Below are 17,226 nucleotides of genomic sequence, written 5' to 3'. Positions count from 1 at the left end.
GTTCTGCCGCGCCCCTAATTTTCGTGCGCACACGTCGGTGCGACGTCCTGACGCCCAGGGAAGGCTGCCAACGGGAGCGCGCCTGCACTTCCTTCCCGTCCCCTGGTCAATTCTGAGTTTCGCTTCCGGTTCCTCACTTCCGGTCCCTTAGTTATCCTTCCGACTGGGAAGCCTGCGGATAGGGAAGGCTAGAACCTTCAGTTCCCGTCCGGATTGGCCGCTCCCGTGGCGGCGGAGGTCCGTGGGCCGGTGCCGCGCGGCCTTAGGGCGGCGCGCTCCCTCGCAGCATGGTGAGCGGGGCGGGGAGCGAGGGAGGAGAGCGGCGGGCCGGGGCCGGGGAGCCCGGGGGCTCCGGCGCCCGCGTTCGGGACACGGGGCCTTCCCGCCGCGTGAGGCCGGAGGAGGCGGGGGCAGCCCCCCCAGGGCAGGGTCCGGGGACGGGAGGACGCGCGGGTGCGTTGGTGACCGTGACGTTCTCACCAAGCGAAGCGCCCGTGCGAGGAGCTCGGCTCAGTAGCAAGTGATCGAAGGCGTCATGGAAGTCTGTCGGTTGATGAGAAACCAGTGCGCAGAAAGCAGCCTTCTCCGCTCTCCAGCCCTGGAAGATCATGCCCCCCCGTCTCCCATTACTCCTTCACACTGGCCGCCTCAGCCCGCAGGCTCTCGTTTCCGAACTCTGACAAGCGTGGGGAGTTTCCTCTCTCCGTTCCCTAGCAGAGGAGAAGGGGCCCTGGCTTTGGATGTTTCTGACAAACTGGCCATCACACACACTCCTTTTTGTGGGTTTCCATAACCCTGGATTTCGTTGTTGTTCGCTTGCTCAGTCGTGTCCGACTCTGCACACCCGTGGACCGCAGCACTCCGGGCTCCCCTGACCTCCACTCTCTCCCTGAATTTGCCCTAATTCATGTCCATTGAAAGTGTTAGCCTCTTAGTCCTGCCCGACCCTTCGTGTCCCTGTGGACTGTAGCCCGCCATGGGATTCTCCAGGCAAGAATACTGGAGTGGGTAGCTATTCCCTTCTCCAGGGCATCTCCCCGACTCAGGGAACGAACCTGGGTCTCCCGCATTGCAGGCGGATTCTTTACGGTCTGAGCCACCAGGGAAGCCCTGAAAGACTGAGGGCAGGAGGAGAGGGGGCAACTGAGGATGAGATGGTTGGATGGCATGGCCGACCCAATGGGCATGAGTTTGAGCAAACTCTGCAAGATAGTGAAGGACAGGGAAGCCTGGCATGCTGCAGTCCATGGCGTTGCAAAGAGTCAGACACGACTGGGTGACCGAACAGCAGCCACAGATGTCCACTGAGTTGTAACCCTGGTTACGTCCCCTTGTCAAATGATTCATTGTGCTGGGGAGGGAGGTTCCTCCGACTTCCCTCAGAAGGAAGAATCGTGGCCAGATTCCTAGTGCCCATCATGGCGTTTCACAAATTACATTAGATACTGAGACTCTATAGGCTTTAATGAAGTAGGTAGGACACAACCTCAGCCTTCAAGAAGGTGGCTTCTCCTGGGAGAGCCTCTCTGTTTCTTTCCTTAGTAGATGTCGTGTTCATTTATCTATCAAGCACTTAGCAAGTTTATTGCTGTGTCACTTGTAAGAAAAAGTCAGAAAGACTTAAGTGGAGCTCACGCTTGCTGAGCACCTGTACACTGCCTCGCTGACGTCTTCACGTATTTATCTGAACCATCCTGACGCCTCTGTGAGGTAAAAGGTCCCATCCCTGCCTAGAGGTGGGGAAGCCGAGCCTGAGAGGATTCCTCAGGGATGCTAAGTGGGAGAGTGGAGAGACACTCAGGTCCTGGACTCAGCACGTGCTCTCCTTACACTGCAACCCAGAAAACGTGTTCCCTGCCCGACGCTGTGTTTCAGGGATAAGTGACTGCCCTAAGTGCAACAGTCTCCATAAAACTCACTTGTAAAAGCCAGTCTTTCCTTCCTCAAGTTCCACTGGCAGAGAACAGAGAGTTGTGATGCTGGGTGGAAAGTGTCTGGTAGGTATAGACCCAGACAAAGGGGAGCAGCCTAGCTGGGAAGAAGGGGTGACGGGAGAATTATCTGGGATGATGATGAAACAGGTGGATTCTGAAGGAGGGGTGGTCAGATCCAAGGGCGTGGTCACAGTGGAGGAGTTTAGGTAGAGAGAGCGGCTGAGTCAAGTCACGGGATTTGGGCATCTTTTGATTTTTGTTGTTATTGCTGTGCTCATGTTTCTGACTGTGTCCTGGTGAAGCATTTCTTTAAGTAAAACCTTTTTCTAAAAAGTAAAAAGCTTTTTAAAACACGGACATTTTTCTTCCCCTCTCTTTTCCTTTTAGGCCCGAAATGCGGAAAAGGCCATGTAAGTATCAAGTCCCTTTTGTCTGCACATTTTATGCTGCTTAATTGCCAGCTTGGAGCTCTTTTTCTGTTTGGTCTTTGGGTACATGTCTCTTCCTCTCCCTGTGTTGAAGTAGCGTGCACGCATCTGCCCATGTATTTATCTCCCCTGAAGTGTTTTCTCGCCGCTCCCAGAACTTATGCTGAAGGGGAGGCGGGCCTGTGAGAGCCGCAGTCCATCATGCCAGTGTTTTAATACCGTAGCGGGGCGCTGACCTTCCCACTGTCCTTACCTGCTGTGTGGGTAGAGGGGATATGGGGGTGTTCAGGAGTATAAGTCCGTATGAACCCTGCTCTTTGGAACATGGAAAGCCATGATGTCTCTGGTTGCTTGACAGCAGTGTGTATGTGTGTATATGAGTGAGGAGCGGCAGCTAACATGGTCATGAGCAGACCTGCCCGTCCAGGAACTTGGCTGATGAGAGGCCTGTGAGCAGGATCTAACGGTCTTCTCTCTTCCCGGTAGGACAGCCTTAGCAAGATTTCGCCAGGCTCAGCTGGAAGAGGGGAAAGTAAAGGTTGGTTTAAAGCTTCCTCGTGGGTTTTCCAGTAGGAAGGACGAGCGCAGGCAGACTTCAGACTCCAGACCCTCCTCTTCTCGCCTGCGCTTCCCCGTATCCTAAGAGTCTGTTCACCTGAGGCCCAGGTGAAGCGCCCTGTCTCGGGGGCCGTGTGATGATCTGTATCCTTGGTGACGGGATGCTTGGGTCTCCCTGCTATCCCAGCCCGGGCTCATGCTGAGTAGTAGAAAGTGAGGTATGCTCTGGGAAGCAGCTCTAACCTGAGACCAGCGGATGGCCTCCGCTCATGGAGACTCAGCCAGGTTAGGGGTCATATACGCTGTTCTCTGAGTACTTTTGTTTTTTAAAAGCATCTGCTCACCTGCCCCTGCACCCACACGTACAGCCGTGTACACACAGGCGCGCGCACATGCGTCTGTTCTAGACCCTGACGGCTGTCGTCGCTTACGGTCGTGTAGACGTGCCGTGAGACGGGTATAGCTAGGCGCACTTCGCGTCTGTCTGTGACCCCTGACCCCGAACAACCCAGTTTGCGCTGCGTGGATTCACTCACACAGGCATTTCCAGCAGTGACCGCTGTGGAGCTACACGGCTGTGGTTGGTTGAATCTGTGGTTGCAGAGGAGCCGTGGATCCTGAGGGCTGACAAAGTTAGACTCGGATTAACCCCCACTTTGCTCACAGCTGTGCTCAAGCGCAGTGGACTTTCACCCTGAGTATTGGCCCCCGACCCAGGGATGATGCAGGGAGGGTTTTTGCCTGTGCAGTTGTTTCCTACGGAAAGATTGCAGAGTGAGCCTGAATGCTTGATGAAAGCCGCCGGGGACTGAGGCTGCAGGTGTCTTTGGACTGTTAGACATCTGAGGCTTCAGGAGGGAATCAGCTGTGGTGACGCACGAAGCTTGTAATTTCACACAGAATAGTGCCACACGTGTGCTTTGCTTTTCCTCAGGAGCGAAGACCCTTCCTCGCCTCAGAGTGCACTGAGCTGCCTAAAGCCGAGAAGTGGAGACGACAGGTGCGGTCCGGGGCGAATTCGATCTTAGCAGAAACAACAAGTCTCTGAATTCTATTACCTGCAAGACTCTTAAACCACATTTCTAAGCATTTTTAATTAGATACTTTTTATGGTTTCAGACTTACTCAAAAGTCATAAAAATGTATTACCTTTTATTTTTTTTCATAGATCATTGGAGAGATCTCAAAAAAAGTGGCTCAAATTCAGAATGGTAAGCCAGCCTCTCTCTTTAAAGTGCTTGATTCTCACTTCTCCAGTTAGGCCTAGGGGCATCAGCCCCCTCTCAGTAGTCGGTGGGACAGGAGTAAGGACAGGAGAACTGAGCAGTACTGGCAGGCAGTTTGACCTACTTGCCATGTATAGAGCACTCACCTCACGAAGAATACTCTTTCTTTTTGAAGAGCAAATGGAATATTCACCAAAATAGAGCATATTTTGGATTGTAAAATAAATGCTAGCAAACATAAAATGATTAAAATTTTGCAAAGTATAATTTACTGATTAAAACACAGTTAATGTAGAAATCGGTAACAGAAAGATACCTGGCAACTTCCTAAATATTTAGAAATTAAACATACTCCTAAACAACCCATATACCTACAGGAAAACCTCAAGAAAATTAGAAAATATTTTAAATTGAGTGATAATGAAAATGTAATGTCAGAATTCAAGGTATGAAAAAAGCAGTGCTTAGATGAAAATTTATAGCGTTAAAATAAAATACGAAAGGTCTCAGGTCAGTGATCCAAGCTTCTCCCCTAAGAAACCAAAAAGGAAGAGCAAATTAATTCCAAAGTAAGCAGAAGGAAAGAAGGAAACAGAAGATGAGTAGAGAAATTAGATCAAAAGTGGGTTGAGTAAAATCAATGAACTTCTAGTCCAGTTAGACTGATCAAGAAAAAAAGACACAGGTTGGAAACAGCAAGAATGAAATTGGGAATGTCACTACTCTCTAACCATTAAAAGGATAAGGGGACATTAGATACAACTTTAGGGCTATCACTCAGCAACTTAGATGAAATGGGCCACTTCTTAAAAGACACATGCTAACATACTGGTTCCTAACCATTGGAAGTGTTACCCCTCCAACCTCCCCCCACCCTGGAAATTTCATGATATCTGGAGGGGGCTTTATTTATTAGAGAAATTGAATTCATAGTTAAAAACTTTCCAGCAAAGAAGATTCCAGACCCAGATGGCTTCGCTGGCCAGTTCAGATATTTAAGAAATACCAGCTCTACAGCTTCTTCCAGAAGAGTGAAGAAGGAACACGTCCTAATGTACTTTTTATATATTTTAGTATGTGTTCCCTTGATCCTGAAATCAGAAAAAGACATTACAAGAAGAGAAAAAAACTACAGACCAATATTCCTTACTGAATTTGGCCATAAAAATGTCAACAAAGAATTGCATGGTTGATTCAGCATTCAAAAATTAATTCACTGTGTCATCATTTTAAAGAATAAAAACCACATCATCTCAGTCGGTGCAGAAGTCTTTGACACAGTTCATCATTCATCCATAAAAACTCAGCTGACCAGGAATAAACCGGAACTTCTTCCTTTCCCTGATAAAACACTTCGACCAAAAAGCCTGTGGCAAACATCATGCTTAATGCAGCAAGATTGGACGCTCTCCCCCAGGATCAGGAGCAAGGTGAAGACTCCTTTCTCACCCCTTCCACTCAGTATTGCACTGGAACTCCTGGCCAGTACAGTAAAGCAAGAAAAGGAAATAAAAGACCCAGAGACTGAAAGGAAGAGAAATGCTCTATTCCGAGATGACTTGATTTTCTGTGTAGGAAATTCCAAGGAATCTACAGAAGGATTTCCACAGCGAGCAACTGAGTTTAGCCGGATGACAGACTAAAAAGTCCATATAAACAAAGTCAGTTCGATTTCTGTACTAGCAGGGACATTTGGAACTAGAGCATGTTTCAAAGTGTTATTTACAGAAGCATCAAAAGGCAAGAAACGCTTAGGTGTGAATCTAGTAGGATACGCACATGGTCTGTATGGTAAGAACTGAAGCAGCGATGCCAGGTAGTCAAGAACCAGTGAAATGGAGACATAGTGTTTGTGAAGGGCAAGACTCAACACCTGAAAGAGGTCAGCTCTTTTCCTTTTTACCATGTATCACAGAACCCCAGCGTGGTTTTCCAGTTTCTGTTGACAAACTGTAAAATTCACAGCTTTGCCTTTCCGTGTGAAGCTGTCTGCAGCCAGAAGAACTTTGAAGAACAAAACTGGAGTACCCATAATATCTAATTTGTGATTCAGTGTAAAGCTAAAGGTGTCAAGATAACAGGGTCCTGGTGAGAGACAGACAGACCAGGGAACAGAATAAGGAGTCCAGACGTAGGGGCACACGCGTGTGGTCCGCCAACCTGACAAAGGAACAGAAGCGATTCAGGGGAGGAAAGAGGCCATCTCCCTCCCTGTGGGCACAGGGTGCTTCACGTCAGCACGCCGGGGATCCCTGACCGTCGTCCCGCCTTTGGTGGGACGCCCCAGTCACCAGTGACAGCGCCTCAGCAGCCTCCTGTGCTGTCCCCTCAAATCCGCCCCTTGGGCTCCTTGTCAGAGGTGTTCCCGGGGACCGGCAGGCTGCTTTGCTGACGCTGCCTCCCTGCATCCTAGACGCTGAGCGCCCCACCGCTGAGATGTGATGTGTTAGTGCTGGTGTAAATGGAGCTGCAGGACAGCTTCAGTTTGTATTTCTCTGGATGCTAATGGGGAGGAAGTTTTTTTCAGAGTTTTTCTGGCGCCGCTGGAACTCTGTTCACGATCATCACCCTTCCGTGATTGCGGGGTGGATGGTTTTTCTCGTAAGCTGAAGTAGTGTTTTTGCGTTGCCCACCTCTGTCGGTGTTGACATTCACTCACGGGTGTGACATGAAGCGGTGTTTTCAGGAAATGATACGACATTTCTCTTTTCTTAGCTGGTTTAGGTGAATTCCGGATTCGAGACCTGAATGATGAGATTAACAAGCTGCTGCGAGAGAAAGGACACTGGGAGGTCCGGATCAAGGAGCTGGGTGGCCCTGACTACGGGGTGAGTAAGCAGCGGCCCAGGGCCCGGCTCGGGGGCTTTCTAGGCAGGGTGGGTCCTGTCTTACTGCAGCCCCCGCAGGCCTGCCTGGGAGAGGCCCTTGAGAAATGAAAGGAGCCTGGAAGGGCCTGCTGTGTGTGCACGGGAACCGGGAAAGCACAGGGCCAGTGGTGGAGAAGGCCCCAGTGCGGGCCTGGGAGTGTGTACCGGCCAGGCGTCCGGAGTGAGCCGCTCCGTCTCCCCAGGCCCCGTGGAGACGACCTTGGCGCTGCACGTGCGTCTCTGAGCTCCTTGAGAATTGGGACGGCCCTTCCACTGCAGCGTCTGTGCTTGAGGGGGCCCTGAGACAGGCCGCTCCGTGCTTGCTTTGAGTTCTTTTTTTCCCTCTGGATTCTTTAAAGGCAGTATTTTAGAACAGTGACTTCCAGGCTTTTAGGACCCTGACCCTGTATGTGTCTATAAATCACACACGGCCACTGTGTCACAGCCCAGCAACATGCAGATGTGCTGAGAAGATGCCTGGTGTGCGCTGCTGCACTTTGGTATTTTCTGTTCTGTTCTATTTTGATTTTGTAAAAGTTGACAGTTGTGACCCATGTAGTGGATTTCCTGACCCAGACCTGCCCCGTTTGCCCAGGTCTTTGAACCAGCTGTGTCTGGTCAGTGGGCTGTCATGTAAGAAACGTGGGCGGCGTTTCTGTGTCTTAGTCCGGCCCCCTCTTAACACAGAGCCATAATCCTCAGCTCAGTGCCTGGCCTAGCCGAGGCGTCTGTCTTCCCACTCTTTGAGCACGTGCTGGGAGCGTTGCCTCCGCACCCTCGTTCCCTCTGAGACCCTGGTTTTCTCCGTCGGACGGCGGTCGTGCCGCTTGTAACCCTCCTGGAGGGTTACAGAAGCTCCCAAGTCAGTAGTGACGCTTCTGTCTATTTCCTTCTGGAGCTTTTTAATGTGAAAGAAGTTGACGTTTACTTCCTGGGTGTAAAAGTGACACACTGAGCCGCATTCACCTCTGGCTCAGTCATCTGGCTGTTTCACCGCGATCCACGCCTCATGGCCTCTCACCTGCAGTACAGAGCCTCGTCCAGACGCACCGCCCGTGGCCTGCGGCTGTTACCGTCATCGTTTTTAACGGATGGGGTTCCATCTTCTCGGAGAAGGCGATGGTGCCCCACTCCAGTCCTCTTGCCTGGAAAATCCCATGGATGGAGGAGCCTGGTGGGCCGCAGTCCATGGGGTCGCTAAGAGTCGGACAAGACTCAGCAACTCACTTTCACTTTTCACTTTCATGCACTGGAGAAGGAAATGGCAACCCACTCCAGTGTTCTTGCCTGGAGAATCCCACGGACGGGGGAGCCTGGTTGGCCGCCGTCTATGGGGTCACACAGCGTCGGACACGACTGAAGCGACTTAGCAGTTCCATCTTCTGGATATTTCATTTCTCCTCCTCTTCTACTAGTTGTCATTTAGATTTTTTGCAGCTTTTTAAAGCTTTTTTTTTCTTTGTTTAACATTGTGTTGTAAGCAGTTTCTCAGCCAGTATAAGTGTTTCATATGAACCGTCATTTGTCAGCTATAGAATATATTCCACCCGTGAACATACTATAATTTATTTAAATCATCCTCTTACCATTAGGTATTTAGGTTGATTTTTAAAGGATTAAAAAAAGTACCAAAGTGTATTTTTGTGTCCATTAATATCTGCTACTTTTAGCATCACTGTCTTCAACTATATCTGCAAACGTGGAAATAGTGGGCTTACAGATCAGATCCATTTTCTCTTTTTCCTTCCCCATAAGAAAGTTGGCCCTAAAATGCTGGATCACGAAGGGAAGGAAGTCCCGGGAAATCGAGGCTACAAGTACTTCGGAGCAGCCAAAGACCTGCCTGGCGTCAGAGAGCTGTTCGAGAAAGAACGTGAGTGGCTGGCGTTGGCGAGGCTGTCAGCCTAGGTCTTGGTTCTGGTTGTAAGTGATGCTGTCTGCAGGGCACTCTTCGTGTGCTCAGCTGCGCGGCAGCCCGATGTTGTCAGGGTATTATCGTTCCCAGGGTTTAAATGGGAACCCTCGAGCACTGGGCGTTGAGGCGGCAGGCCCAGGGCACACCTTGGGCGGGAGCGGGAACCCAGGGCTGCGGGCACCAGATTGCAGGCCCTGCACACACTCGTCTCCGAGTGAACGCAGAGGTGCTGTGGGCGCAGGGACACTGAGCGTGGAGACGCTGTGGGCGCAGAGATGCTGTGGGCGCGGAGCCTCCCGGTTGGCGCCTGTCGGGGCGGCTCAAGTCCATGCAGTCAGGTCCATGTTTCAGGTACTTGTTGGGCTGAAAAAGCTGTTAACGGAAGGACTGACGCCACCTCGGACCAAGGCTGCTGTGCGCTGGGAGAAGAGAGGGTCCGAGTCAGACACCCTGGCTCTGGGCACCTCCAGAATGCCACTGGTCTGGACTGCCTGCGTCTGATTTTTGACTTTTTGAAAAGCAGTCCAAGCATCCCATAGGAAAAAGTGTGGGAAGCAGAGAAGGGCGAGACCAGGATCCCTCCCACTGCTGGTGTTCTGCTGACCCTTTCCGAGTCCACTTTCATGAAGCCCCACTGGTTCTCTTTTTTGGCCTCCCTGGGAGGCTTGTGGGATCTCAGTCCCCTTACCAGGAATTGAACCCAGGCCCTGTCAGTGATAGCCTGGATCCTAACCACTGGACCAGCAGGGACCTCCCAAGCCCTGCTTCTTCTTAAATTCATTCTGTGTGCAAGCTGGCTCTGCATGTGTCATTCACATTGCTTAGAATCGTTCAGAATTTAAACATCATCAGATCAGATCAGTCGCTCAGTCGTGACCGACTCTTTGCGACCCCATGAATCGCAGCACGCCAGGCCTCCCTGTCCATCACCAACTCCCGGAGTTCACTCAGACTCACGTCCATCGAGGCAGTGATGCCATCCAGCCATCTCATCCTCTGTCGTCCCCTTCTCCACCTGCCCCCAATCCCTCCCAGCATCAGGGTCTTTTCCAATGAGTCAACTCTTCACGTGAGGTGGCCAAAGGACTGGAGTTTCAGCTTTAGCATCATTCCTTCCAAAGAAATCCCAGGGCTGATCTCCTTCAGAATGGACTGGTTGGATCTCCTTGCAGTCCAAGGGACTCTCAAGAGTCTTCTCCAACACCACAGTTCAAAAGCATCAGTTCTTCAGTGCTCAGCCTTCTTCACAGTCCAACTCTCACATCCATACATGACCACAGGTAAAACCATAGCCTTGACTAGATGGACCTTTGTTCGCAAAGCAATGTCTCTGCTTTTGAATATGCTATCTAGGTTGGTCATAACTTTCCTTCCAAGAAGTAAGCGTCTTTTAATTTCATGGCTGCAGTCACCATCTGCAGTGATTTTGGAGCCCCCCAAAATAAAGTCTGACACTGTTTCCACTGTTTCCCCATCTATTTCCCATGAAGTGATGGGACCAGATGCCATGATCTTCGTTTTCTGAATGTTGAGCTTTAAGCCAACTTTTTCACTCTCCACTTTGACTTTCATCAAGAGGCTTTTGAGTTCCTCTTCACTTTCTGCCATAAGGGTGGTGTCATCTGCATATCTGAGGTTATTGATATTTCTCCTGGCAATCTTGATTCCAGCTTGTGCTTCCTCCAGCCCAGCGTTTCTCATGATGTACTCTGCATAGAAGTTAAATAAGCAGGGTGACAATATAAAGCCTTGACGTACTCCTTTTCCTATTTGGAACCAGTCTGTTGTTTAATGTCCAGTTCTAACTGTTGCTTCCTGACCTGCATACAAATTTCTCAAGAGGCAGGTGGTCTGGCATTCCCATCTCTTTCAGAATTTTCCACAGTTTATTGTGATCCACACAGTCAAAGGCTTTGGCATAGTCAATAAAGCAGAAATAGATGTTTTTCTGGAACTCTCTTGCTTTTTCCATGATCCAGCGGATGTTGGCAATTTGATCTCTGGTTCCTCTGCCTTTTCTAAAACCAGCTTGAACATCAGGAAGTTCACGGTTCACATATTGCTGAAGCCTGGCTTGGAGAATTTTGAACATTACTAGCGTGTGAGATGAGTGCAATTGTGCGGTAGTTGGAGCGTTCTTTGGCATTGCCTTTCTTTGGGATTGGAATGAAAACTGACCTTTTCCAGTTATTATTAAAGCGATAAAATCCTGTTATAGACACGTGAAATACAGAAAATCAGAAGAAACACCTGTGTTTTCACATCTCACAGCTTATGGTTGTTGACGTGGGGTGTGTTCCTTTCTGTTTTTAAGGCTTGTAAAGTGAGGTTGTCCTGATTTTTTGTTTTTGCGTTTACTTTGGCTTTAAATTTATTCCTATGTTCTTATGTATTCCAGGCATCGATTTTCTTTTTTTTTTAAGAAGAAAGTGCCCAAGTTAGTCTTCAGGCGTATAATTTAAATGGTAGCACAGCCCCCTCTGCCGCCGTCCCAGTGCTCTGCTAGGGATGCCCCGTCGCCGTTACTGTCTGGAGTGCTCCCTGCCAGGCCTTCCCGTGCTCTTCCGTGCATATCTCATCAGCTGAGTCACGTCAGCCTGGCTCCCTTGAGGCAGAGAAGTCTGTTGCTGGCTCCTGTAACTGACGCGTTTGTCCTCAGGAATGGCTGGCCCAGAGCCCTTGCTCGTGCTGCCGTTCCGGCTTCCATCCTGCGAGCGGTTCTCTCTGCCTCAGTCTCCTTTGGGGTGGCAGGCTGTCCATTATCCACTTAGACTTTGTCCTCTCTCAGCGACAGTTTACCACCATCACCCCTCACCCCCCAAACGGTTCAAGCACAGGCCGCAGGGTGAGCCCTGCCGGCGTTGGCCGGATCCCAGCTCCCTCCCAGGGCGAGCCCCGCCGGCGTCGGCTGGATCCCAGCTCCGTCCTGCGGCCGGGATGCACTCAGTGCTCCGAGCCCGTCCTGGGCGAGGCCTTGTGGCCCAGGCTGGGCAGGGTTGCTGGTGCCTGCATGGGCCGGTGGAAGGGGGCTTCCCCTACCTGGGCCCGTCGTGTGTGGACCGTCCCTGTGCCCCCACAGTTCTCCTTACAAAGCCGAATGACGCAAAGGACGAAGTCTCGGGTGGCCCGTGCTGGCTGTGCCCACCCCTCCTGTGTAGAGTTTTAGTTACTTCCACGTCTTCGCAACTGTAACACTGTTGCTGGTACTTGAAACATTATACTGTGTCTATTTTTTGTTTCCCTGATTCCTAATGAAATTGACAGTTGAATTCAGTTACTATTAATCATTGAAAGCTTCATGCTTAGAGGTTTCTTCTCCTTCAGTTAATCAGCTTCTATTCTTTGACCAGTCAACTGGACTTTGATTTCCCTTTGGATTTTCCAGAATTGCTACATATCCTGAACAGTAATACTTAGTCTGAATGTATTTTCTTCAGGAAATTTCTCATGTATCTTTTTTGCTTGTAGTTTCTTTTGTCTCATGGTTTTTCATTAGCTATTACGGCATTTCCTGTGAAAGCAGCTCGTGAAGCCGCGGTCGGGGGGGGGGGGGGGGGGGGGGGGGGTCACAGGACACCCTCCCCCCGCCAGGCGTTCATAGTCCCGTGGGGTCCAGGTTTTCACTGTTGTATAAACAATGCCGTAAGGATCGTATCTGTCCGTAAAGCTTTGGCGGCTTTTGTTGTTGCTTTTTAAAGGCCGGTAGGTCCCTCCTGAACGGACTGCGTCTGGAGCAGCGCTGGTTTAAAAGGGTAGTGTCGTGCGTGGCCCCGTTCCTGGGGTGGCGAAGCGCCTGTTTGGTGCCGTTCGCAGGAGCGCACATACTGCACGCCTGCGTCGCATTGACTGGGGAGCAGGCATGAGTGTGGCCGTGATGGGGAACCCGGCTAAGCTGAAGAGTTCTTTCTTTCAGCGCTTCCTCCTCCAAGAAAGACCCGAGCCGAGCTCATGAAGGCGATCGACTTTGAATACTACGGTTACCTCGATGAGGACGACGGTGTCATTGTGCCCTTGGAGCAGGAGTATGAAAAGAGACGTAGGTCTGAGGGCGTTCCGCTTCACTGGGGGTCTCTGCTTGCTTTTCTCGCCTTTGGGAAAGAAGGTTTTCTTTTTTCTAAGGAATTTGTTTTCTATTAGGACTTTGTAAAAAATTGAAGTTTAGTTGGTGTACAGTATTATGTACAGGTGCGCAGTATAATCATTCACAGTTTTTAAAGGCACATTCCATTGGCAAGTTATCCGAAACCTGTTTTCTACATTCCCTGTGTTGCGCAGTATATCCTGCTGTATTCTTTAGACTCCACACGTGAGTGATACCTTAGAGGTTTGCCTCTGTCTGGCGTACCGCACTTAGTGGGGTAATCTCCAGATCCACCCAGGCTGCTGCAGGTGGTGCGGCGTCTTCTTTTCTGAGTAGGATTCCACGGTGTGTCTTTATTCGTTCATCTGTCGAGACCCTTCGGCTGCTGCCACCCCTCGGCTGTTGTAAATGGTGCTGCTCGGAACCTTGGGGCGCTGTGTCTTTGCTGATTAGCATCTCTGTTTATTTCGTGTGTGAACCCAGGAATGGAACCGCTGGATCCTGTGTTAGTCCTGGTTTTGGTTCTTTGAGGAACCTCAGGGTGTTGAACCGTGGAGGATCCGGGCGTGTCCCCCGCCAGCCGCCCCGGAGCTGCCGTGGGACCCCTGCCCTCCCGTCTGATGCCCTCCTGCCGGGGCCGGAGGAGGGTCACCCTTCGCAGAGGGCAGGCCTTGGTCACCTTTGCCCCGCGTAGCATGTGGCTTTCTCGGAGGCCAGAGTGACTGACACCTGCTGTCCCTCGTCTGCAGACAGAGCCGAACTAGTGGAGAAGTGGAAAGCAGAGCGAGAGGCCCGCCTGGCGAGAGGAGAGGAGGAGGAGGGGGAGGAGGAGGAGGAGGTGAACATCTACGCTGTGGCCGAGGAGGAGGTAGGGTGGCCGCTGCGGTGCCTTGGAGAGCGGCTGGGGGAGGGCACCCAGGTCTGGGCGGGGTCAAGGCCCGGTCTGCCCCTGGATGGGGGGTGAAGGTCCCCTCGGGGTCACAGTGAGGACCGCTGAGAGCACTTGGGGACCTGTGCTCCATGTTGGGGTGACTTACCTGCGTCTAAGAGCTGGGCCCTCCGGACCTGCTGGGCCTGGATTTGTAGGCAAATTTGAAGCGCCTGACCTCATTGTTTGAGCTTCAGTGGCGGAGCCGGTAGCGCTTCTGTGGGCCCTAACCACCCACGCCCACCTTACCGTGGGAAACCAGAGCAGAGGCTCCCTCGGGGGTCCCAGGTGGGCTGGAGCTGTGGTCCCACCGGCAGAGCCCTCTGCTTCCAGCTTCCCCATCAGGCAGGCCCGGGATGGAGTGGATTTGTGGACTGAGCCAGGGGAGGGGAGTCAGCCAGGCCGGGACGACAGGTCAGGCCCCGTGAGACATCGCGTGGTGTGTCAGCACAGCAGTGGCAAGGACGTAGGCTCAGAGGAGCTTGGTGACTGGGTCACCGTTGCACAGGATCCGGCAGACCTGCGGGGCGTGCCCTCAGGCAGGCATTTGAAGCAGGATGGCAGCGTGCCCTGCAAAGATTTTCTCTGGGTGCAAAGAACCTGTTCGCTTTTTCAAGGGATGTTTGTTTCCTTGGCGGCCACTAACGAGTGAGTGAGGCCCACTCGAGGGGCATAGCAGCCACACGCTCCGTCGGTAGCTCAGGATCCAAGGGGCAGCCCGGTCAGCAGACCCCACAGGAAAACAGCACGTGTGACAGGAGCTCTGGGTAGCGACTCGGGGCGGGTGGGGCCGTGAACACTTCCTGGGGAGGCGACCCTTCAGCTGAGCTCAGAAGTCAGGGAGGCGTCACCGGCGCAGAGGGGCGGCAGGGCAGCACGCGCGACGGCCCCAGGGGAGCGCCGCGGCCAGAGGACCGGCCGGTGGCCAGAGCCCAGAATGGGACCCCTGGTGTGAGCAGAGGCAGCGGGAGGTGAGCTGGGACCAGCAGGGGCCCCGGCCCCTGGGGGACGGGTCTTCCCTCATCGTAAGAGCGATGGAAAGGCTCCGAAGGGTTAGACAGTCGTGTGTGTTGGAGCTGTCGCAGATTCAGGGCAGCTGTTAAGGAGCTGTGAGGCCCCACGCATCCTTCCCCCGGGCCCCAGAGGCCCCATCCTGAATGCTGCCGGCACGGTGTCCACGAGGAGCCGCCTGCTGTGGCCCGTGTGCAGGGCTGGGCCTGCGGTCACTGGGTGGCTCCCGGGACCACCACAGCCTTTCTTGTTTGCGTCCGCCCGGCGTGCGGTGGGGGCGGGCGGGACCCAGCTCCGCACGGGCCTCCTCTTCCTCTCAGGCCCCCAGGGCCGTTCCTTAGTTGTGAGTGAGCGCTGCCGACTCATACGCAGCTTCTGAGTGATGCTTCTGTGCATGTGGTCTGTTTTTACCAGTTTAGTTTTAAAAATAATATATTCGGGGCTTCCCTGGTGACTCACATGGTAAAGAATCTGCCTGCAAGTTGGATGCCGTGGTCAGGAAGATCCCTTGGAGAAGGAAATGGCAACCACTCCAGTATTCTGGCCTGGAGAATCCCATGGACAGAGGAGCCTGGAGGGCTTCAGTCTACGGGGTCTCCAAGATAATATATTCGCCAAGACTCACAACCCGAGAAACACACGAAGGTCTCACCCAGCTCCTCCTCTGCAGCCCCGCCCTCAGCCCAGTCCCACTGAGGCCACTGGCTCCTCTGCTTCCTCTCCTCCTCGGGCAGGAGGCCGCGCGGTTCTGCTGGCCCTTGTGCTTAGCGCTGAGTCCTGGGCGTGTCTCTGAGGAGAGCGCGTCCCCGGGGCTGTCTCTCCTGTTAAACAGCTGCAGGCCGGCCTGTCGTGCGTCTCCTCCACGCGGCCTCTGGTTGCTCTCTCTTGCAGTCTGACGAGGAGGGCGGCCCGGACGGAGGAGGGGAGGACGGGCGGCAGAAGTTCATCGCGCATGTGCCGGTGCCGTCGCAGCAGGAGGTAGGACGCTGGGCCCGCCGGGCGCTTCTCTGGGTCCCTCCCGTCCCTGCGGGCAGCTCTGACTCCAGGGGCGCCGGTGACCACGCGCAGTTTAGGGTGTGGGTCCAGGGAAGGCGGGAGTCCATCCACCTTAGGGCAGTGGCCTGCCCTGCTGTGCACGGAGGGTCCCTGTGGCTCACGTGCGCCGGGAAGAGGTGTCGGGGGAAGTGGACGCCGCCCCAGCCCTGCCTCTGCCGCCCGCAGATCGAGGAGGCGCTCGTGCGCAGGAAGAAGATGGAGCTGCTACAGAAGTACACCAGTGAGACCCTGCAGGCCCAGAGCGAGGAGGCCCGGCGGCTCCTGGGCTGCTAGGTGGCCCTGCTGCAGCCTCCCCGGCCCTCCTTGCTCACACCATGCGCCCCCCTGGCTGGACGGCTGGGACCCTGGCGTCACCCTGGCCTCGAGAGGCGACACGCATGTGTCCTGAGTGGGAAGGACAGGCTGGTCCCGCAGCCTACGAGTGTCGTCAGTGGTGGGGCAGCCAGCCAGGGACGCTCCTGAACGCGCAGATGTGTCCGTGATGCCTCCTGCGCGCTGAGAAGACGTCCCGCCACCCTCGGGGCTGCCCTGCTGCCCGTCTCGCCCTCAGCTGGCCTTGCATCCCCCAGCCGGCAGAGGGGTACATTTGCCGCTTCCGTCTGGGAGTGGTTCTGCACAGAGCTATTTTTATTAAAGATTTTTGTACGAAAGGCAGCCTCGGGTTCCGGGCTGTCTGTCTGAGGCCTTGTCCGCGGTAGGACCTGAGGGGGGTCCACGGGGCCCGTGTGGGGGCTCGGCCCATCCGGGCACTGAGGGTGCGGGGCGTCCCGCCTGGCCCGTGCCCACGGCCATGCGTCAGCACTGAGGTAGGGCCTGCATTTCCAGCCCGTGGGAGCACCGAGGGTGCCCCAGGGTGGTCGAGACCTGCCGACCCCGCCTAGTCTCTCCTTCCTGTTGGGAAGAACCCACCGCAGGGGCCCCAGCTTGGGGCAGGTGAGGCTGGGGCATCCCCACCCTCAAGAGGGGCCCTGAGCACGTTGGCAGAGCCCTGTGGGCCTTGTGAAGCAGGCTGTGCCAGCCTGAGTGAGGGGCAGTCGTCAGCCGGGACCTGCCTAACAGAAATTCTGAGCAGGGGATGGAGGGTGTCGGGCAGGTGGGCAGCAGCCATGGGGAGACCACCCAGGGCTTCAGGGCTGTGAGGAGGAGGAGAGGGACGGGACTGGGCTGGGGACCACCCGGGGGCCCCTCAGCCGAGCCCCTGGGCAGGTGTGTGTGGAGAGCT

At 53.6% G+C, this 17,226-nt stretch overlaps 1 protein-coding gene across 2 annotated transcripts; it reads left to right on the top strand.

Moving 5' to 3' along the window:
- The first annotated feature begins 150 nt into the window (after positions 1-150).
- Positions 151-16,658, top strand: ISY1 (ISY1 splicing factor homolog). Of its 2 annotated transcripts, XM_019984857.2 has the most exons (11): positions 151-290; positions 2,322-2,344; positions 2,849-2,900; positions 3,855-3,920; positions 4,089-4,131; positions 6,862-6,974; positions 8,769-8,886; positions 12,842-12,964; positions 13,759-13,877; positions 15,840-15,926; positions 16,170-16,658. In XM_019984857.2, exons 1-11 carry the CDS (start codon positions 288-290, stop codon positions 16,275-16,277), a joined length of 855 nt encoding a protein of 284 aa, XP_019840416.1. In that variant the 5' UTR covers positions 151-287; the 3' UTR covers positions 16,278-16,658. The 2 variants fall into 2 exon arrangements, with proteins under 2 accessions (XP_019840416.1, XP_070633112.1); XM_070777011.1 differs by lacking the exons at positions 151-290; positions 2,322-2,344; positions 2,849-2,900; ... (2 more) ...; positions 6,862-6,974; positions 8,769-8,886 and adding an exon at positions 8,900-10,208.
- Positions 16,659-17,226: the final 568 nt, after the last annotated feature.

The sequence above is a fragment of the Bos indicus genome, chromosome 22 (genome assembly GCF_029378745.1).
Source record: "Bos indicus isolate NIAB-ARS_2022 breed Sahiwal x Tharparkar chromosome 22, NIAB-ARS_B.indTharparkar_mat_pri_1.0, whole genome shotgun sequence".
In the NCBI taxonomy this organism is placed as follows: domain Eukaryota; kingdom Metazoa; phylum Chordata; class Mammalia; order Artiodactyla; family Bovidae; genus Bos; species Bos indicus.
Note: the sequence above shows the minus strand (reverse complement) of the source record. Positions and strands in the feature narration are given on the sequence as shown.